Source organism: Microtus oregoni, unplaced genomic scaffold (genome assembly GCF_018167655.1).
Source record: "Microtus oregoni isolate MIOR12 unplaced genomic scaffold, Mior012 000001F_ref0000356, whole genome shotgun sequence".
NCBI classification, from domain to species: Eukaryota; Metazoa; Chordata; class Mammalia; order Rodentia; family Cricetidae; genus Microtus; species Microtus oregoni.
In genome coordinates, this window is record NW_024543060.1 from 24,106,972 (window position 1) to 24,130,581 (window position 23,610).

Genomic DNA, 23,610 nt, shown 5'->3' on the forward strand with positions numbered 1-23,610 from the left:
TTCTATTGTTTAAGTCACAAGAAAAGAAACTAAAATCAAAATGAAGCATTTTATTATGGAGTTTCAGAATCCAGAGAACTCTAGCCCCTTACTTGCTAAACAAACTTTGCATATAAAGCATGTAACACCAAGCTCCTCTGCTAATGCTGCTAATCTGTCAGTGTGCATCACAACCGAGTGTCTGCACAGAATCCAGACCATGGAGAGTGCCTGAAAACACAACCCAGCCATGGATCGGCACAAAGAGCAAACGCCCTAGAAGGCTGCAATGTGAATGCTGAGGACAATAGCGTGAGTTAGTGTTTGCCAGCTATGCTGAGGCACAAAAAACTGAATAACACGCCTCCTATCAGTCCGGTAAAACAAGCACCCACCAGCCTCAGGAAGGAGACCGCATTATAGCCATTATTTATGGGAAAGAAACAAGTTCAGAGAGATCAAGTGCCTTAGGCAAATCATACCTTCTGCCTAGAGAGCATGGCTAGAATGTAGACCCGTTTCAATCTCAGTCATGGTAAAATACGATGATTCCAAGAAATGCTTAAAACTACAGTGGGTGAAAGCAGTAGTAAACCAACAAAAGAACATTAAATGTAACTGATAAGTTTCGATGTCTTTTAGCTCCCAATTCTAGCCCCCAGAGCTCCAGAAGCAGACACCCTTCCCTAAGTCATTTCTAGCTACAAGAATATGTTCTTATTTCAATTGCTTTATGCCTAAAATAAAAAATTCACCTCACATACAATTAAAAAAAAACCTAATGCTTATATATTTCTAATAGATAATTTGTCAATACAAATCAAGAGTCAACATGGGAGGGAAAATGATGAATAAATTTTAAGTAGACATATACAAGTTTATTTTAATTTCATATTCTATCTCACGACCTTTATAGAAAGTTTGTTGTGTATGAACAAAACAGTATCACTAAAAATTAAAAATTAAAAGCTATCTTCCATGTGAAGATAACTGAGCAAAGACAATATCACATTCCTCAGGAAGCTCAAAAACTCAAGGATTAGAACATGTCCAGTGGTGAATATATTATTGTGCAACAATGATATTTTTCTGATGTAATACATAATATATAGATACATAAATTATTGTGATGAAGGACTTTTCTTGTTAAATATGTTTTCTTCAATATGAAGGGTGAAAGTATCCTTACTGGGTAAATTAAAAAATAAAAAAAAAATTATTGGAATCTAAATTTTTTTTTAAAAAGCTACTTCTTAAATTGTTTAAAAGCATCAATCTTTTAATCTATAACAAGAAATACTAATAAATTAAATGCATATGGAGTATCCTAGAGCAATACTGACGAATATCTTGCATATCATCATAGAATCTTCATCTGGTGATGGATAGAGATCGAGACAGTGACCCACACAGGAGCACTGGACTGAGCTCCCAAGGTCCCAAGGAGGAGCAGAAGGAGGGAGAACATGAGCAAAGAATTGGGGACCACGAGACGTGCATCCACCCACTGAGACAGAGGAGCTGATCTACGGGGAGCTCACCAAGGCCAGCTGGACTGTGACCGAAAAAAGCATGGGATAAAACCGGACTCTCTGAACATGGCGAACAATGAGGGCTGATGAGACACCAAGGACAATGGCAGGGGGTTTTGATCCTACTTAATGTGCTGGCTTTGTGGGAGCCTAGCCAGTTTGGATGTTCACCTTCCTAGATATGGACGGAGAGGACCTAGGACTTAACACAGGGCAGGGAACCCGGACTGCTCTGTGGACTGGAGAGGGAGGGGGAGAGGAGTGGGGGGAGGGGGAGAAGGGTGGGAGGAGGGGGAGAAGGGTGGGAGGAGGGGAAGGGAAATGGGAGGCTGGGAGGAGGTGGAAACTTGTTTTTTGTTTATGTTTTTTTTTCTTCTTTTCGCAATAAAAAAAAAAGAAAAAAAAATAAAAATAAAAAAAAATTATTGGAATCTAAATTTTTTTTTAAAAAGCTACTTCTTAAATTGTTTAAAAGCATCAATCTTTTAATCTATAACAAGAAATACTAATAAATTAAATGCATATGGAGTAGTCAATAATCAATACAAATAGAACAAGAAAATTAATTTTAAATTAAAGTCAGCTTTAAGGTTTTAGTTAACAGATAAGTTTTCAATTTAAATGATAAATTAGCAGTAAAACAGTTTCCACATACGTAGATTCTATTAGCATTTTCCATAAACATGTTACACTGTTATAAATGATGTGCCACTATTTCCATACTATTGCTAACTAGTTCATACTTACAATATCCATGTCCTTTAGGTTCTCTAATTCTGCATTTCTACAAACATAATATTTTATAACTACCAATACAATATCTTACAGAAATAATAGTTTTTTTCACCATAAAAATGTGTGTTCATCCCTTTCTTCTTCCTTTTCCTCAGAAGTTCTGCAACCATTGACCTTTCTACCATCCAGATGAATTTTACCTTTTACAGAATGCAACACGCAGGCACATATAGCATGAAGATCTCTCAGACCGATTACTTTCATTTGTTAATGCTTATCATCACTTAAGAAATAACTGCTATTGAGTACTACAAACACTTCACAGCCCAGGTAGTCCAGTTGGTCAATTCAGTCACCTACGCAGGACATATCATTTCCTGCCATGTTTAGAGAATTAGAAAAAACACTTCTGCGAGCCTTTGTATGTAGGTTTTAATGTAGACATGTTTTCAACTCATCTGGGTAAACACATGACTGTAATTACTAGCTGATTTGTAAAGTAAACATGTGTTATATAGTACATATAGCCGGGTAGTAGTGGTACACACATTTAATCCCAGTGCTCTGGGAGACAAAGGTATATGCAGGCCTATCTCTGAGTTCACGACCAGTCTGGTCTACAGAGGGAGTTCCAGGACAGCAAGGGCTATAAGGAGCAAAGTCTGTCAGGAAGGGAAGAGGGAGGGAAGATGAAGGGAGAGAGAGAGGGAGGAAACAAACACACACACACACACACACACACACACACACACACACACACACATAGTTTCAGGTCCGGACTCCAACTCCCAGCCTGCCAAGCGCTGACCCCTCCCACATGGTATTTAGGGTTGCCCTGGAACAAGGAACAGGTGGTTTTAGGATTGCTTGTGTATTCCCTCTTTCTTCCCCCTGCCATGCCCCTGGTCACTAAGGAGTGTGCCATCTATTAAACAGGGGCATTTGATTTGGCTTAATTTGGTTTGATTAGAGTTCTTTGCACCAATGGAGACGGGGTTGGAAAGGCAAAGAATCAGGGAGAGGAGAAGGAGCAGGCATGACCCACCTAGACCCTTCTACAAAACAGACTGCTGGTTGTGTAGGAATTCCATGAGGTGCCACCCTGGCTGTGCTGTGGTGGGGACTTTAAGTGATACAGTTGCCTAATAATCCTAAGAAACTCACCACTCACTGGCTACACTTGGGTAGAATTGCTTCTTTGGTCTGTTGTTAGTGCCCTATTTGAAGTAAAGAGACATTTATTTACATCTGCAAAAAAATGTCAAGCCACAAATGTGTTAGACATTACAGCCAGTTGCAAATGAAGAGGGAGGTTTTAAACACTAGCTGTTAAAGAGGGCTGTGGAGAAATGTTCCTGCTTCTCACACTTGAGGAAGATGGCCCAGCATTTTCCAGTTACAAGTAGGTCAATGTTCATGTGAGAATCTCCTAATTTTTAAGAAACAAGGCAGATGTCTAAGCTGTCCTTACATAACTTTCTGTTGTGTCTAACTGAAAGGTGAGAATGCCCAAATGTCACACATTAACCATTTCAACTGGATTACTTGCTCTCTACATATTCTCTGATGCACTATTTATATTTTTATTGTATTTTAATTGAGTTGTTCTCACTGCTAAGGTATAAAATAAAGTTGCTCACCACTATCCCCACCAAAAAATTTTTGAAGTCTGTGGCTTACATTGTAATTCTAATTTACACTTGAATTACAATTCAATTTACACTTGAATTATTTTGTCAAGTTTAGCTTTTCATAATTTTTATTTCTAACGTGCTTTTAATTTTATGTTAAAAAGGTTCTTGATAAGCCCAACATCACAAAGATTTGTGTCATTTTCCATTATATTAAAATTTTTGAATTGGATTTGTATGAGATCTGAAGTCTGTTTTTTTGTTTCTTTGTTTTTCTTCCTTTCTAGCATGGAGATGTTTAGATACTCCAGTCAGCTTTTTTAGGAGAGCATTTTCTATATTATTTTATCATTCCTCCTTTGTCATAGAACAGTTGGTTGTTATTTTTCTTTCTGGGTTATTATGAAAAATTTATCATATTTTTTGGCTAATTACAGCATTTTATATTGCGGCACTACACTGAGACTTGTCAGATTTAAAGTGTAGATGGACGTTCTTCACCAGTTTTGTGTTAGCTACTCAAGGTCTTTTGTGCCTCCATATAAATTATAGAAGCATTTTGTCGATATCCATCCCTTCCAACTTTTATTCTGAGTGGATTTTGTCAAGTGCCTTTTGCATACTGTCGTGTTGACTTCTGTTCCTGAGCCTGATGATAAACTGACTTGCATGTGTTTCCAGATGTTGAGCCATATTAGCCTCAGACACCTAGTCAGTATTCTCTCTGCTTCCACTAGTACAGAAAACTGGCCTTAATCTTAACTTAGGTATTTGTAAAAATTAACTAGTGAAACTATCTGGACCTTATCTTTCCTCCTTTACTAACCACCCTTTGATAACTATTGATTAAATTACTTTGATTAAGAGATTTTAGTTGTACTGTATCTGGAATTCACATTTCTCTTGAAAAACTGTCATATTCAGAAGAGTGTTCAGGTTGGCATGAATGAAAGCGGCAGTTTAAGGGAATATTTCCACCACTTTGCTTAAGTTCTTTCATTTTGTTTTTGTTTTGCTGTTGGTTCGTTTGAATTTATCAAAGTCATTTAATATCTTTTTATATTTTTCTCTTATATTTTGTAACACATATATTGCCATTGAAGAATGGGTCTCAATTCATCTAGGTTACAAATTATATCTGTACTACTACTTTGTTATCCTTTTAATATCTATGGGATATTGTCACTTCCTTTTACGCTCACATGGATAGCATTTAATTTTTTGTTTTGTTTTCTTTTCCTTTGTCTTGTTTAGCTTGGCTATAAGTTTATTAATATCACTTTCTTTTTAAGCTGTAAGATTTTTGGTTTTGTTGATTTTCCCTATTAATTTATTTCCTTTCTTTGCTTACTTCATCATTTATGCAGTTTTTTCTAGGTTCCTACAGTGTAGAATAATAAATATACTATTATACACTTGCAGGCTGAATGTTGTTTTCACTGTGCTCAGCAAATGATTATAAATTATATTTTCATTTAAAAAAATAGGCCAATTTAACTAATTTTATTTTAACTTTCCAATGTTTATACTTGAATTCTAAGCCTCCTATATATACATTTCATCATCACATTCTTCATGTTCCTTAAGATCAAAAATTGGTAAGACTATTACCACGTGGATAATAACGTTGTGTGTTTTGCTCTGACCCCATCCATGCTCAAACAATTAAGCATCCTTTGTATATAATGAAAGGTAAACAAAAAGCTTCTTAAAAGTTATCAGGAATGGGTATTTGAGGTTTTCATTTATAACATGTAAAGATGACCCTAAACTGAGCCAGAAATAGCAGGAGAAATTAATCTTGGTTGCTAGCTCTGCTGCCCATCTACTTGTCTATGTGTCTTTAGGAATGGTTTGGAAGATAATGCAAGGCTGGATATCCGAGGTATGCTTTCTTGTAGAGATGCCAGTACCCAGGCTGTGCCTAAGCAAAAAAAAAAAAAAAAAAAAAAATCCTTTCATATTGTATTAGGAGAACGTTCCTAATTTACAACACATTCTAGCAATTGAAAAAACAAAGATAAGAACGGGTAATGGTAAATCCAATTAAATATTCTTTGGAAGGAAATGCGACAAATGAGTCAAAGGGTTCTGTATTCTCACTATTCTCCCACTCCTTATACACCAGAATTTCTGCGGTTTAATTGGCTGTATGTAAAATAAGAATGGCATTTGTTCTTTGCAACTCTTTGGCCCATAAATGCTTTAACTTTCAAAGGGTGCCAAAATGTACTGGTTTGATTCTGCCAATTTGATGAAAACTAAAAATCCTTCTAAACCACTGAATGCAGATGGAACAATGGGTTTGTTTGGCAGATATCTTTCACAAAAATAACTTCAGAGGAAATGAAAAAGTGACACATGAAAGTCAAAATTTCACACACAAGAATCTGCAATCCTAACCCGTGTAACTATGACAGATATGCAAAATACAAACTGTCTGGGACTGGGCCAAGACGCTCTAAACTCTCATACAGTGATTGAAATTCTACCTGTACAGGGCCAGGATTTGCATAATGAGTCAGGACATGGGCCTTCCACTTCTTTTAGCTGTACTGTGTCTGGAATTCACATTTCTCTTCAAACACTGTCATTTTCAGAAGAGTGTTCAGGTTGGCGTGAATAAAAAGCGGCAGTTTGAGGGAATATTCCCACCACTTTGCCTTAAGTTGTTTCATTTTGTTTTTGTTTTGTTGTCGGTTCGTTTTCATTTCCTCATGTTTGTTTGTTGCTTATTTACTTCCAGACCACCAGTCAGGGATTTTCCATTCCGCATTACACAAGCATTATAGGAGAGGCAGAATGATTCCCAGTGTGGGTTAAGTGTTATGGTCACCTGGAACCCATTTTAAAGTGCCATGCAAAAGCCTTTTGAATTAAGGGAACTGATTAAGAGGACCGGGCATTAGTGATTTTTAAAGGCTACTCCATGCTGCAAATCAATAAATATAATTAAAGTAGAAGATGTTCAGAGGTTCAAAAGGCAACTCACAACAGTCAGTATAGACATTAAAGGAAGCGGAAATTAAAGTTTCCATTTTAAATCTTTCCCATCACAGATTTGGTGAAGTTACTTTACTTTAGGAAAGCTTGCGCTAGAAAAAGAACGATCCAGAAGGTCACACAGAAAATTCTGCACTAGAGAAAAGGAACTTGGACATCAATCTGCTTCGCTTGCCCTTCAACCACTTTCTTCTTACCTCCTTCTCATGGTATTATGCATGGTTTTGTAATTTTAACACAGGGACTAACTTTCTAATGCTCTGATGTAGACAACAGAAAATTTTCTACAAAAGATAAAGTGTATAATTTGAAGGGGAATGAATAGATATAACTTTTGTAAGAAAACAACAACAAAAAGCTCTTCTGTTACCTCAATTATAGGAAGTTACTTAATGCAGAACAAAAAGCTACAAATCCAATATATTGATTAGGATTTGTTATTCAGAAATCACACATCTCATTAGGTATCAGTAAACATTATTAAACACATGTCAGCACCATTGTGTGCAGATTTGAACCATCTGTTCCTTAAATTTACAAGTCAAAATTACCTCATATATTTTAATGTAATGTTAAACTTTGATAATCAGGTCAATCCATTAATTAGCTGGGTGCTAATTTTAATTGGAAATAAAACATATTTGCCACACTAGTGAGTTCTCTTAAAGAAACAGTCATATCAGTAAATAAATTAAAGTTTTACAGGTAAGCATCTTAGAAACAGGAGCATTTACCACCTATGTGATGGGTTTCTGAGGAAATAGATTTACATTTTAACATTAGTTGTGGGGGGGGGTACCATGTATGTGAGTATACAAAATGTCTACTGCCAGCTTTTAATTAAAGTGTAAAGTATTACTATTTTCAGAGAATTGCATGAATGGCAAACAGTTCTTCATTTACTTTGGAAAAGTCAAGGCAAGGTACATAACACTACCTAAGCTATGAATAACATTGCTGTCACTGAAAAATACACAAGAAAGGCTTTCTTCTGGAGCATCCATCCACTTAGGAGACCCAGAATATGTATGTGGCAGTGACAGGGGGAAGGAAAGAGATAGGTCCTAGAGGAAAGATGCACAGGAAGCTTTTGGTTCATCCTTGGCTGCTAAGAGCACACAACACATCCTCCTATCATAAACGCTCCTATAGCATTCCTTTAGTTAATAAGGGGGGACTAAAATATTTCTGTACTTTGACTATCAGAGAAGTCCATGCTTATACATCAACTTTAATTTTTGTATACATATTACTAAAACTTTCAAGTTGATGTTCACCTTATAACTCAAATTTACTTTTGTATTTATTTGACAATTACCATATAGCATGTTTCAAATCAGAGATAACCATAGTTAGAACTCTGAAATACGAATGCATACAAAAGTTTAAGTCTGAAATATAATGGGTATGGAATTCAGAATCTGTGTACCAACTCTAAGGTAGCAAAACCAGTTCTTTAAAAATCATGCATTTTTTCATACATAAGCCTTTATCTAAAAGGAAATTTAAAATAAGAATTTCAGATACAGAATGCTAAATGACATATAATTACTCAGCATTTTTGAACAGATTAAAATATTTCTTGTCTTTATACTCTCAAATAAATAAAGAGCTTCATATATGGGGGATTATCAAAAAACCAAATGCTTTATATTTAGAGTGAAAAATTGAATCACAACTGTCAAAGATCAGGCTGCTACTTCTGATAACAAACGTGATGAGATAGCATCTAGTTCAATATACGATTTCAACTTGACATGCGAGCTAATAAAAAGGAAGTTGTAGTATTTATTTTGTTTCTTGTACAACAGAAGTCTCTAAAGAGTGATGATCAGAAATGCCCACTAGCAATGCATGAACACAGACAACATTTTATCTGAAGACAGATTAACTGGTCTACACACTAACTGCAGTAAAACAATAACTGCTTGAATTGTATTTGTATAAGATTTTTAAATTACTATGCATCTATGACTGTATCTCAAGGAGAGAATGTCTATTTTCCATTTCAAAATAAATATAACACCTACCCTATTGTAATAAAACAATTTCCCTTCATTCTTTAGCTATTTACTATGTGCCAGACCCTGCATTACCCTCTTCTACATCATTAATCAGATCTCATCTCCTGTCAACATCTCTTTAAGAAGAAGGGATGAAGGAGAACAGGTAGCCAACTTTGGGTACATGAACTATACTGAGATGCAAAGCATACAGAAGAACTAACATACTGTGTGCCAATCAACAAACCCCAGTAGTTTTTCGGGTGCAGGACTGAGTTCTCCATTGTCTTCCTCTCATCCTCAGCTTCCTTAAGTTGGTAGTCTTGCTTTTCTCCTCCTTCAGCCTCACAAACTCACAAAACCCTTTCAATGCTTCTCAGGCTATGAAATTTGTTGACTTCCCTGATCAACTCTACTTCTCTATTTTAAGCTCCAAGGCCACTGACTATTTTCGCTTAGAGCTCTATAATCCCAACTGTTCGTGATAAATGTGTAGCAGACATCCAGACTTTTGTAAAGTGTTCTGATAAGGCAACTTAAAAGCTTTGTCCTTTAAGATAGAGAGGTAAGCAAAAAAAAAAAAGGAAAATAATAAAATAATAGTTCCTTTTTGAGCAAACACACTGCAAGTGTGTCAGTAGAAACACCATGCACGTTAGATCGCTAAGCACAAATAAATTATCTTTCCCCCTTCCTCGTCTACTACCACATCTATCTTTCTTTTGACTTTGATGTCTCTGTCACTGTCATAGGTCAGGTATTGTATCTCAGCCACTTACCAACTTTCTGGCACTATAGCTATGTCACCCAGCTCTTCCCAATAGAACTTCCTGCAGTGGTGGGAATGGGCTGAATATTTAAAAGAAAATACACTTATTTGCAATGCAAATACAGTAAATATGACTCGGAAAAAAATAACTGTGTAGCTTAGATTAAATCTGAATTATCAAATTTAAGTAGCAATATATCCTTGATGACAACAGTACTAGGCCAATAGGCCTTCACTTTCTTTTTCCTGCTAATAGAATTACATTCCTGAACGTATCTGATCACACTACCTGGCTTACAGAACTAATGTATGTCTAGAAAACCACCACTGTGAGGCATGACATTTAGGAATATTTACTCGCTTCCTATTTCACTTCTATTTTCCCCAATTCCTGTCCCATGAAGAATGCAAAGAATGTCCTATGAAGAATGCAAAGGCCATTATATACCCACATGTGCAATGCAATTAGCTTTATGCCAACTGTTTTCTTTTGCTTATAATTTTTTTCCAGAAAATACACACTTAATTCAAGAATCAGTTTATTTTTCTCTTTTTCCTCTGGATACTTAGCCACTACCCTCTTCCAGCTAAGCTGGCCTCTCCGGCCTAACTTGACTGTCATACAGTTTTGTAAACAGCTCCATTAAAGCACTGAATCATCGTAATATGAATAAGTAAATATAAATAAGCAAACAAATACACCTGTGGTTTACCTCTAGGAAATGGGAATTCCACATATGCCAGGTAAAATATTTATCACCTACCTCAGTGATGGGCTATGGGTAAACCACCCATCACAGGGTTTACCCCAAGTAAACACTGATGCACAAAGCCTATGGTGGGTGTTGCAGGATATGTCTCCTGCAGCGGGAAATTTAAGCAAATACAGAAAGTTGTAGTTATAAAGGCAGGAAAATAAAAGAGGAAGAGAGAAGTTCATGAAACCTTGATGCTTGTGGAGGCCTGGGCTCAGGACAGCTGTGGAAAAAGGTGACTTTAAAGTTACCATGGGGATGGCCATTCACCAGCCAACAGCCAAAGCTGAATCAGATTCTCACAGTCTCTACCAAGCTAGGAATAATAAAAGCCAAAATCCTTAATCAGAGAGTTTGGATGTCACAAGGTTAACTGATAAGAATTTATGACAAACAGATCACTAAAGTACTATTACCATGACACATACCCCAGGAAAGACGTCTGTTATACAAAACACTGAATATGTTAGTTACAGATAAATTCAAGTTGGAAAGAAACCAGAAGAAAACAATAAGGCATTAAATAAACTCACTGAGTTTTCATAACCTCTAAAACTACAGTTGGATAGAAATATTTTTAATTCATCAATGAGGTCTGAAATGCATGTATTCATAAAAATATTTTCTCTTCATATATATAGAAATCTCACTTCTCTTTTAGTCTGCACATGCAAAATAATGTAGAGAAATGTTTAAACAGTTAAAGGCAAAAAAACTCAGCAGTCCTAAGCAACAGTTAATATACATCACTAAATGATGGTACCTGAACTAAATAAATAGAAAGCCTAAATGATATTTTGACGTTCTTTTTCACTGGTTTGAGAAAGCATAGGTTTAGGAAATAATTTAGTTATTAAACAAAATCCTTCAGTTGGATTTGCAGATCAGAGAAAATTAATATTTGGATTTAGTTCAGAGGTTCAGTAAATTAGCTCAGTTCACTCTAGGTTTGAGTTCATGGTTCAGTTCAAGTTCTTGATAATGAGTCCATCAAAATAAAAATATTTAAATAATGTAATCAGGGCTGACATTTAAGAGTAAGTGTTCAGGCAAATATGTGTTTTAGAAAAAACCAAACTCACTTTACAGAGAGAGCTAAGGTCAAATCCGAAGGTTTGAGCATTCCGGGAGCCAGCATTCATGTAGTTTCCCATCAGCAACACAAGTTCCAGCAACTTGCTAAAGCTGTTGCTCTTCTTGATCTCTTCGCAGGCAGTACTGACAGCCATGATGTCAGGTTTGATGTTGTTCACCTGCTCTTCAAATTGAAGCTTAAAGAGAATAGCACTGAGCCGTGGCCGGAGTCTCTTCACATTGCTCATCTGATTGAAAAGAAAATAGCAGATTTCCTTTAAAATGCATGGTATACTTCAGTACTGTACCTCGGCAAGTAATCTGGGATGATTTATTGGTATGACAGTACGGAAGAAGCAATATGTCCCCTGAAACTGATGGCAGGAAGAGGAGAGCTCTGCTTGTTTCTGTAAGGAATCCAGCCATCCTTCAAAAACAAAATTAACAATTCAGATATGCAATGAAATGAAAGCTTTAATGAAACAGTGAAATTTAATTAAGCAATCAAATAAACATTAAAAAACCCCAAAGTTTTAAGAAATGTAACAGGATACACAGGAAACAGACTGCTAAGCAATCACATCGACACGAAATAATCTTTGTTCAATACTGAAATACATTGGGTCATGTTTAAAACATATTCAGAAAGGTCTAAAAAGGGTTTGTTTGCCTCAAATAGCAACTGCCATCCTCAGAAGCCCTGCTGACTAACAGTATGTGTTAGATAGAGGGAGAGTAAATAGGTCCCAATTTGTACTAAATTGACTTTCTTCAGAAACACAGAAAGTAGAATGGCTCCTGACACATACTAAATTAGCAGAATCAAAGTTAGGAAACATGGGCGTAGCAGGAGACAGAGTGGCACAAAGTCACGGGGCTGTCACATGCCAAGGTAACCTTGGAGAGGGACTCAGTTTTGCTGCAGAGGAATACAGAAGGCGAGACTTGTAAGTAAGAACCAAGGGGCCCATTCTTCCCCTTACATTAACACCCTCTGTTCTAGCTACACACAAGGCGAAAATCCACATGGGTGGCCAAAGAAACTGCCCCTCGGTTACAATGAATTCCTTCATAAAATACATTATCAATATGAGGTCTTGGTAACACAGATGGGGTAGGAAAAATAAAATTGTTAAAGCTGTTTAAGCAAAGATCAAAAGATGTTTGAGGAAAAGACAGATAACAATGAGACAACACAACAGGACTAGAAGAGACGAAGTTTCTTGTTCAAGATCCGCAAAGAGTAAGATGAGATGTTAAATAAAACTTGTATGGAAGACAAGATATAATAAAAATCAGGATTATTCCATAATTCTAAATTTTCTTTAGGTCCCCATAAGATTATAAGCACCCCCAACCAGCAGGAAGTAGTCTGGAAAACTACATCCATGTTCCCAAAAAATGGACTATGGATATTTTCCTTTGTTTAGAATATTTGTTTAGACCATTATGGCTAATGGTCAGGAGAAAAGCTAAACAAAAGATATTTGATTCAGAGTTCTTGTTTTTTCTTTTCTTTTCTTTTTTTTTTTTTAAGAGAGGGAAGTGGTTTGGGACAATGGTCTGTATTCTGTCAATTATATTTTAAATAAACGCTGAATTGCCAGGAAGGAAGTATAGGCAGACAACCAGACAGGAAGTAGAGGTGGGTCAATGAGAACAGGAAAATTCTGGGAAGAAGGAAGTTCTAGTCTGCAGTCCTATTCCAGCCAGAGAAGAAGCAAGATGTGACTGCCCTGCTGAATAAGGTACCAAGCCACGTAGTTAACACAGATAAGAATAATGGGCTAATATAAGTTGTAAGAGTTAATAAGAAGCTCGAGATACTGGGCCAATCAGTTTATTACTAAAAAAAGAAAATCAGGATTACAGGCTTATTTAGAAAAATGTAACATGCTCATATACATGTCATTTAAATTAAATGGTATTTAAAGAAAATGTGACTGGAGAGGACTTTCATAGAATAATAAGGTCCTGGATTAGACTCTGATTTAAAAAGATGGTACGGACTGCAGTTGCTTCCCAAACTACCACAGAGTATTATACTAATTATAAATGCTCAGTCGATAGCTCAGGCTTATTACTAAGTCTTACATTTAAATTAACCCAAATTTCTATTTATGCTTTGCCATGTGGCTCATGGCTTGTTTCATCATTTTCTACATATCCTGCTTACTTGGTAGCTGGGTGGTATCTACCTGACTTGGCCTCTCTTCATCCCAGCATCAGAGTTTGATTGTCCTATCTAACTTTGTCATGTCTTGCTATAGGCCAATCAGCTTCTTTAATACCTAGTGTGAGTAATGCATATTCATAGTGTACAGAAAGATTATTCTATCCCACAGCAGTGTGCAATGCAAGAAGCAAGCTTCTAAGAACCAAACTAGAATAACTAGTGAAAATTCCACTCTAGAGGCACTATGAACGCTGCAGTTTCTGTCTGGGGAAAATGAAAAAAAAAAAAAAGAAGAAGAATAAATACCATTTTCCCTTACAATAAAGTAAAAAGACAATAGGCTCAACAAAGGTATTTTAATGTGTTTTGTAGCTTGAGCAATAAAAACTTATAGAAAGAGAAAAGGTCACTCTATTAGAAAAATTAAGTCCTACAATACACTGATATCTGTAATACAAAACGTAAGGATAAATGGTGATTACCTCTCATAACATTATTATATTTGGCTTAAAATACATCTCATGACCTCAAACAGATAAACTTCCCTAAATTATTTATTAATCCTTAAACACTGTGATGACCAATAGCCACATACCTTGGTTGTGCAGATGCTACTGTATTAAATTTAATACCTTTAGAATAGTGAGGAACACAAGAGCACTAAAATGTAGGACATATAATCACGGCCACTCAAAAGGTGAATGATGACCCATGACATCTCTAGTTTTCCTTGGTCCTCATTTGCAATTAGGAAATCAGGTCGAGGCACTTTGCAGGTAACATTAGAAATAATTCTCTAGTACCCCATGTAATGCTGAGATATTATTGCAAAATGTTAATTCTAGCAGATATTAATGTACTATTTTATGCATAAAGAGGAAGAGGAAAAATGGCTGTTTAAACTTCTAGATTATATCACCCCAAAATATGCTAAAGTTTCCCTTCTGACAAGCTAACCATATGTAGCCAACAGAAAGTAATTAATTTTCCTAGAAAAACATAACCCAGATTTGTATGACTAATGAGTGTTTCTGGCACCGAGGCAGGTACCTGGGAAAGAGAAAGTCTATGATGTAATGCTGCATATTCGTGAAACCCTGAGAAAGCAAAGTCATGGGAGATAACCTAAAAACAGCTGCTGTGAAGAGGACTTTGGTTTTTATTAGATATCTGGTACATATTGTTCATTCTGCAAACTCGGATAAATTAGTATTAGGCTGTTTCTAGATTACATGTCTGAAGCAAAATTACTGTTTTAGAATGCAACTTACCGGTCAACCTTAGCCCCTTGTGGTGAACGGATTCCTTATTTAAGGGTGAGACCACGTCAGAGCAATGGTCTAACGACAAAAATATTAAGAGTATTCTTCTGAATGGGATTTAACCAATGTTTGCTTCAGGTATACTAAAATTTTAAAAGGATAAGGTTGGGGAAAATATTGTACAAACTTGAAAACATTTTCTTGACCTCACTATTTCCCATATTTCACCAACACTGAGGACTTGCATCCTGCTCTTAGGGAACTTGCAGTCCGCTGAACGCAGAAATGGAAAGACTACCTGGTGCTGTTCCAGTACTTGGACTGGAACAGAAAGCCATGGAGGAGAGAGCAAATGGGAAACACAACAAGAGGGCAGGAGGAAGAGGAAAAGTGGACTGCAAGCTAAATAATGAGAATGTCAGGGGGGAAAACCATGACTTCATTTTACAGTTAAGATTATTGTTTGAAATACAAACTCAAGATACCCAAGTTTATCACAGTTATTTATAATCTGAAGATCAATCTAAAAAAATATAAAGTGCTTTGACTTCAGTTGTATTTATTTTTTGGTTTTTCAATACAGGGTTTCTCTGTAGCTTTTGGAGCTTGTCTGGAAACTAGCTCTTGTAGACCAGGCTGGCCTTGAACTCACAGAGATTTGCCTGCCTTTGCCTCCTGAGAGCTGGGATTAAAGGCGTGTGCCACCGCCAGGCAACTTCAGTTGTATTTTTAGAAACTGCTTAAAAAAATGTTTTTTGTTTTTTTTTTTAAACAAGTCTGAGGGTTTTACATGTATGCCCTTGCCCCATGTACCTGCAGTGCATGCAGAGGCCAGCAGATGGCAATGGATCCTGGGAAACAAGAGTTACAGATAGTTATGCAGCACCATGGGAATCAAACTGGGTTTTCTGGGAGAGCAGAAAAATCACTGAGCCTCTTCTCTAGCCTATCAGTCCTAATTCTGAAGACAAAGGAGAACAACTGATGACCATCACTCACAGATAACACCAGCAGATTAAAGTGATAACTAAAGAGTAAACAAGAAGCAAGGTCAAAAACAAAAAAAGGAAACTTTTTTCAAACTTCTATTTCTTGGGCATAAACATGAGTGGTGGCGTAGAGAAATGCAGAAGTTAATATAAAAATCAAAGAAGCAATGAGAATAGACTGGGACCATTATGAGCTGTGAGTGTCACAGAAGTCCTAACTATTGTTTTTGGAGCCCACCTCTTCACAGTTAGTACTCTCTTCAACAGTGGAAGATGTAACATCCCATAATTTCATTATGGGATAATTTTATCCATTATTGCATAGAGGAAAACCAACTTTTTAAATTTTATACCAGCGGTGTATTAACATTCACTACAGTTCTTTTAGTCAGGAGTTGGACTTAGGAAAAATTAGAAGGATTTTTTTTCCTTGTCTACTTGGCAGAGTTTATATGGTCTTATCTCAAAAGAAACTTAAGTGATCAATCAATCTCTTTGTCAATATTCCTTAAAGTCATAAAACTAACCAAGTGAAGTTTCTAGCACTACCTAACCAGTTGATTGAAAAGATCCAGCTAGAATATAACTGCCCTAATGCTCCAGATGCCCACGTGGCAAACATCTACCTTGCATCTTAGCACCACCTGAGGACCAGTGTGGACATCCAGTCACAATGTGTAAACCACCTGGAAAGGTACTCAAGCTGTATGTGCTATGTTTTCTTATGAGAGTGAATATAGTTTCTAGGGAATATGTCCCTTCCAGCTGTGGCCCGCTGTCATCTCGATGTCTTTCCGTTCTTCATACACAGGACTGATACTGACATGCTGAGCTGGCAGTGCTCCTACAGACCTGCTTTTCTGACCCAGCCTCTGCTTAGACCTGTCTAAGAGTGCATCCTTCCATTTTCTGTGGGAGATGGATGATAAACAACAAGGTGGTCAATACAGCTGCTCTGCTTCTCAAAGACAAGAGCGGTTGAGAAAATACTGGGATCTAACAGGAGTGAAGACATTAAAGCAAAGTTTTAAACTCGCTCGTTCTAATTATGTGAAAAAATATGTCTATCTTCCACTGTTAGCAGGCCAATATGTTCATGATCTCCAGAAAACTCAGGGAGAAAAAAAAGTTAGGAAAAGCTGTTAAAAAAAAAAAAAGAACGAAAAAGAAAGAAAAAACTATTCATGTGCCTTATGTCTGGGTAGTACACAGAATATCAAAAATGTTTTTAAAATAAATGTGGCCTTATGATATTAAAGCTGTTATGCTAAAATTATTTGAGAAAACTAAACAACAGCAAAGTACATATGGTAAAATTTTTACATACTTATAGACGCCAAGGCTTGTACATTTATACTCCCTATAAATCTGCTTTCAATTTCACTGATTCCTCTGCTCGCTCCAATATACTATTAAATCTATGAATTAAAAATTTCAATTTAGTTATTGAACTTTTCAGTTCTAGTATTTCCATATGGTACATTTTTGTCATGTTCATTTCCTTGCAAGTATTTCTTAATTAAGACCATATTTTCGTTTCCTTGTCTACTCCCTTCCCCCAGCCCTTTCCTATTGGGCTTGAAGATCATCACGGCATTCACATTATGTTTGCAGACGTGAAATCCACAATCAAAACCATTTGGAAACAGATTTATTTTGCCATTTTCCCTAACAATTTCTCTAATTTCCTTAATTTTAAGTACTGTATTTTCAAGTGGGGCCCACGCAGAATTCCACAGCCTCCCTTTGGAGATTATGTGGTCTTACTTCAGCAGAAAAAACAGCCACTAGTTGATCATAACATTGGCCCAGGGCTTCCTTCCATTCCTTCTCTGTTTAAGAAGTTCTGTAAATTAAGAGGTATCTCTCTAACATTCTAAGTAGAACTCAATCTATATCTTCCCTCGGGAGGTGAATGTTAGTTTTGAGGTGCGAAGTGGCATCAAGTAGATCTTTCCCTATGGTGGTGTCCCTCATGCCTTAATAGCTTTCTTTCTCTTTTTCCTTGGCTCAAGTCGTTATCAAACATGTTGATAAAGCATTCCTCCATTGGACAGGGCCAGAAGTTCAGTGCCTCCCAGCATTGCTGGACGTGCAGATGCCATTCAACACTGGTCCTGTTGGAAGTTCAGATGCTGTAGTTTACATTTGTACTTCCGTAGCTGCTCTGTGGCCAACTGTACCCTGTGTCAGCCTCTAGACAAGGTAGATACCTACATAAGTGCCAGGTGCCCACAAAGAAAGCCCCTTCCTCTTTTGCCCTGCAAATGGTGGTTCTGGTACAATTGCTTTCTGCCTTGTGGTTCAAAGGGCATAACCTTAGCTCTAAGTTATCTTTAAGAAGATTTTTTTTGACAGAAAAAAAGGCTAGGAGGGGCTGAGTTCTGGAGATGTAGGGGTTTTTTATTTCTTTTCTCATGGAACACAGCTTACTCTACAGACAGTTCGGTCTTGATAAGAAAGCCTGTGTATTTTCTCTAGTCTTTGTATTCTACATGGCTATTATAAATTTGTTAAATTATTTCTTTATATTTTACGGTTTCTGGTATTAATAGAAATGGAATTCTAAAAGCATTTTGAGGGTACAATTTCTATTAAAATATTGAAACCCACTTCACCTAAATTAACCAATTATTTATTTCTTGCCTCATGTTCCATCATATTCTATACTGTGGCTACATGAACTGGTATCTACAAGATTTTTTGTTAGGCGTTTCCTTTTAATAGTACTAATTCATGAAGATTCTTTTAGGCCACACGAGTACTTCAAATATATACAATTATATAATATAGATCAAAAGTTACTTGTGTATTTAGCATATCAAAAGTTCTACATGTATATGTCAAAAGTTCCACATGTATATAACATATCAAAAGTTCGACATGTATATAACATATATCTAAAGTTCCACATGTATATAACATATATCAAAAGTTCCTATGAGACTAACACTGAGAGAACAGTTCTTATAGTATTTCTGAAATTTATGAAAACTGACCTTTACAGACCTTTCAAACACAATAGAGCTTTAAGGAGCATGGAATAAAACTTCAAATGAGCCAGGATATATCTTCGATAATTATACATTAAACTAGAAGTAAAAGAAAATTGCCTAATTCTACAGTAATTTATTTAAGGACAGCCTCATTTCCCCAGTATATTTCCTGCAAAGATTTACAGAGATCCATGAGACATCAGTATTCAAACTTCGGGGTACAAAAGAAAACATCCTAGGCAATGGATGATATTCTCAACTAAAAACCACCCTACAAACATTGCTTGCAAGGTGTTGAATCATAAGACATCCTTGGCTTATATGTGAAGAACACTAAAGGCTTTACTCCTAATGAATGATGTAGGACTGACTAGCAATTAGGATGTGACTGGAATGGTGTTTTGTTTTGTTTTTCCAAATGAAACAAGTCAACTATGCAATAAAATTTCAGTACTATATTGATGGCCTAACTAAAAAAGATCATGCTTTGATACAAACAAGAAAAAAGAGTATATAAACCATCAAAAAGACCTACAATTGCATTATAAACTTAAATGCCTCCCATTTTTGTTTTGATTAGATAGACTATTTTAAATCCCTAAATTAAAAAAGTAGACACCTAAGTTCCAAAAATGTTATCTAAAATGAGCAACAATATCAGGTCTTCATTTAGATAAACTTTGTACTTCTATTAAGAACAGAAAAGTTAAACTTATAAAGGTTAAAAGCAATTATCCACAGGAAGGCAGCATACAGAAGTCCCCAATAAAAATAACTGAGTTCAAAAGGCACCTATAGCAAACAGAAACACAAGAGAGATTGGCACACTAAGGAAAGAAGGATGGCCTTTGGTGTTATGAATAAATGAAAACTGCGGCGATCTAGGTAAAGAATGAAGGCAGATGGCATCATTCTAATCAATACTTGCATGAGGACTTGGCATGCAAGCCCCAAAGCATGAAACAGTGAAAATAAAGAAAAATGTGCACTGATGACAAGAACCTGGAGATGGATGAAACAGTGGGCAAGGAAGAGAGGAAGAAACGATGAGGGGAAAAAAAACAAACTCTCTTCAAAATCTTAATGTAACAAACCACAAGAACAAAAAGAAAACCAAAATGAATTCCAGGAGACCAGAATTACCGATAAAGGCAATCCTTGAGTATAAAGGGAAATGGTGTCAAAGAGATAGAAAGCAAATAAAAATAGACAGGGGTTGGTGTGTTACTGTTTGATTTTTTTTTTTTAATGCTAGAGCCTCATGTAATGGCAGTGCTATCCCTGAATACTGAATCCCCCTGCTTCTACTCCCTAAACACTGGAATTACAAGCATGTACTATCATGACTGGACAGAAAAAGTTTATCAGAGATTTAGAATCTTCTTTAAAAATATATTTTCTAAGGGTGATAAGACTGATCTCCAGGAGAAGACAGGGAGCCAAGTACACTGGCTTGACTTCTTTCTTTCCCTGGGAATCACATGGTGGAACAACAGATATGGCTTTAGAAATACCTTCTGATTATGTCACATGCTCCCCATGTGGGCGTACACATGCAGGCTAATTAAATAAATGTAAAGTAAATGAAGAATATTCACTTCAAAGGCAATTAGCAAAATAGCAAAACAACATGAACATGTAAGTTACCAAAAACACTGAAGGCTTTGTTAAAAGGAATTGTAAGAAGGCAGAAAAACAGTACGAAAATACATGAATTGAAACTAGAAGATGACAACTTTAAACCGATGCATACATGACCACATTTTTTAAAGTCTAAATCAGTTATTTTACCTTTGTTATGAGATAATATACTATGAGCCCAAGCTATAAATAATTGCAAAAATAGTCCAATTTGAGTGTAGAAATCTCAGAATTGGTAAAAAGCAAAACTCAGATTGGAGTATAGGTTCGATAGTGGAACCTCTCCCTAACATATTACCCTAGCTTCATAAAAAGATAAAGGAGTGGCAAATGGGCAGGCTACCTAGCCTAACCATTATTCTGTCAACAAGAACGATAGGCTAAGGGGAAAAGATACTGTAATCAGAAAAAATATGAAGTTTGGCATCAATCTATTTGGTTATGATGAACAGCATAGCATCACCATTGCCAACTGTCTTAGTCACTGTTCTATTGCAATGAAGAGATACCATTACCATGACCAAGGCAATCTTCTAAAAGAAAACATCTAATTGGGGGCTTGCTTACCATTAAGAGGTTGAGTTCATTATAGTCATGTCAGGAGGATGAGAGAATGCAAAAGCAGGGAGAGAGAGGCAGAGAGATAACTGGACCTAGCATGGGCTTTTGAAACCTTAAGTTTCTCCTAGTGATACATGTTATCCAGCAAGGCCTAGGCCCAATCCAATTAGGTCACACTCACTTGCTACTTTTCATTAAAGATCTGCATAACAATGATCACCATTAACCACGTGACATGAGAAATATAAGGCTGTGTCTAAATCTTTTCTGACAATGCTACTAATCCAATACTCATCAATTTAGCTTCTGGCAAATTTTAGCACAAGGGCAGAAAACAACTATATTCTTTGTGAAAATATCACAAGAACAGTCTCTAGAGCACTTGTCAATTAATCACAAAATAAAAGCAGGATCTAAACAACACCTTCAACAGCGTAACTCATGGGTAGAATACCGTATCTAGGTCCAAAACTTAATCAACTAAGAAATATTCAAGGTTTTTTGTTTGTTTGGTTGGTTTTGTTTCCTCCTTTTGCGGGAGGCTGAGGCAAAGGCATTGAATTGGCTCCCAAGCTTCAGAATAGCTTATTTAAAAGTAATGAGAGAGAGGTGTTTACTGTGATGTTTGCCAACTAGCTTACATTTTTAAGTGATAACAACTCAAAATAGCTCTTACATGACTAATTCTTAGATATTTTGTATGTGCCCTTTTATACAATCTTGCTGTTTCTCTCTGATGCCACCATATTAATGTCAAAGAAGCTTGGTATTTATTGCAAATACAGGCTCACTAACAATGACACCTTACTGTGTTTCTGAGTTTTGATTGTTTATTGTATTCATTCCGCTTCTCCAGTAGGACTGAAAGATCCTACAGAACCCCTCCTCAAAACCCGCAGCTAGCATGCTCCCGGGGGAACGTCCTGTTTGCTGTCCTGTTTGCTTTAAAAAAAAAAAAAAAAAACTCTCCAGATCAGCAGCTAGCCTGCTCCTGTAAGAACATCCCATGTGCCTGAGAGAGCAGGAGATAGAGATGGGAAGACTGCAAGGCAAGATGTCAATAAGATAGGATATCAACAAAGCAGGTCAGCTATAAGATAGGAACAGGATGACTGTTGCCAGGCATCCATGCTGAGAGAGGAAACCATTCATGCCCCCGCCTCATTCCGATAACCACGCTTTTGCTTCTGTAAGCTTGCTTTTTGCTGACACCATGCTGAGGAAACCATTCATGCCCCCGCCTCATTCCGGTCAACCGATAACCACGCTTTTGCTTCTGTAAACTTGCTTTTTGCTCTTCCCTATAAAAAGACCTCCCCCCAGTCTGCAGGCGCGCAAGTCCTCCAAAAGACTTGCTGCCTGCAGGTACCTGTGTTTACTCAATAAACCTCTTGCTAATTGCATCCTGTGGCCTGGTCGCGGAGTGTGCTGGTTCTGGGGTCTTCATCAGAGAGGAAAGGTCCTCTCTGAGGGTCTTTCAGGACAAAGAACTTTCATTTGGAGACTTCTACAAAGAATTCACAGGCTTTTCAGAAATCTCTTCAATGTTTACTCGAAGTTACTCTTCAGGTCAATAAAGAGGTAGAAACATTTTGGGAGCATTCAAATTTAGGCCTCAGGGTACTCAAGTAAATCTCCAGCCTTCAATAAGGAAGAGTTCCCAATCTTTGTGGAGATGATAGAGATGAGATCTGAATCTGAAAGTCATACAGAATGTGAGAACAATGAAAATATTGGCCAACATGACAATGAGAATATAAGAAACCTGCATTTGAAGAGAGTGAGCAAAAAGCAGTGTCTAGATACCTTTGTTACCACAATCAGCAGTAAACCCTGGATAACTCCATGAACAGCAAGTACCAAGCTGAGATCATAGCAGACATAGTACCTCCGAGATGAGGAAAAACAAAGCAGGAGAGTAAATCACACAGTGTGTGAGAACAGAGCAGTATTTAGTTTAGCAATAAGGTGAAAGATTGTCAAAAGCTCAAACAGCGCTGAAAAATAACTTAGCTGATGGAATATTTGTCTTGCAAGCAAAATGACAGCATATGATTCCAGACCCCACATAAAAAAGCAAGCTGTTATGACACATAACATAATCAACGTGCTACTAAAGTGGAGACGGGTGGATTCCTGAGGCAGGCAAGCTGGCTAGATCAGCTCTCAGCCTACTTGGCAAGTTCGAGGCCAATGAGACACCCTCTCTGAAAAAAAAAAAAACAAAACAAAACCAAAAACACAAAACAAGGGGGTGGGAGGAAGGTGACCAATCCCGAAGAACAACAACACCAGCAGCAAGTTATCTTCTCCTTACCACAGGAATACACACACACACACCTCAATTACTTTTCTATTAACTAGCAATAGAAATGCAGAAGATTTTTATAAAATTCTAGGCAAGAACTTAGGCAAAAAAAAAAAAATAATGTGGCAATGAAACTCTTAACACTGCTAGAAGCTGAAATCCATTATCTATATACTATTGTTCAACACACCTTTTT

General features: G+C 36.7%; 1 protein-coding gene across 3 annotated transcripts in view; it reads right to left on the reverse strand.

Moving 5' to 3' along the window:
* Positions 1 to 23,610, reverse strand: part of Diaph3 (diaphanous related formin 3) — a 459,276-nt gene that overhangs the window by 194,586 nt on the left and 241,080 nt on the right. For all 3 annotated transcript variants that reach the window (XM_041667741.1, XM_041667734.1, XM_041667725.1), the window contains one exon: positions 11,490 to 11,729. In XM_041667741.1, the coding sequence (XP_041523675.1) occupies positions 11,490 to 11,729 (240 nt within the window). The remainder of the gene's footprint in view (positions 1 to 11,489; positions 11,730 to 23,610) is intronic.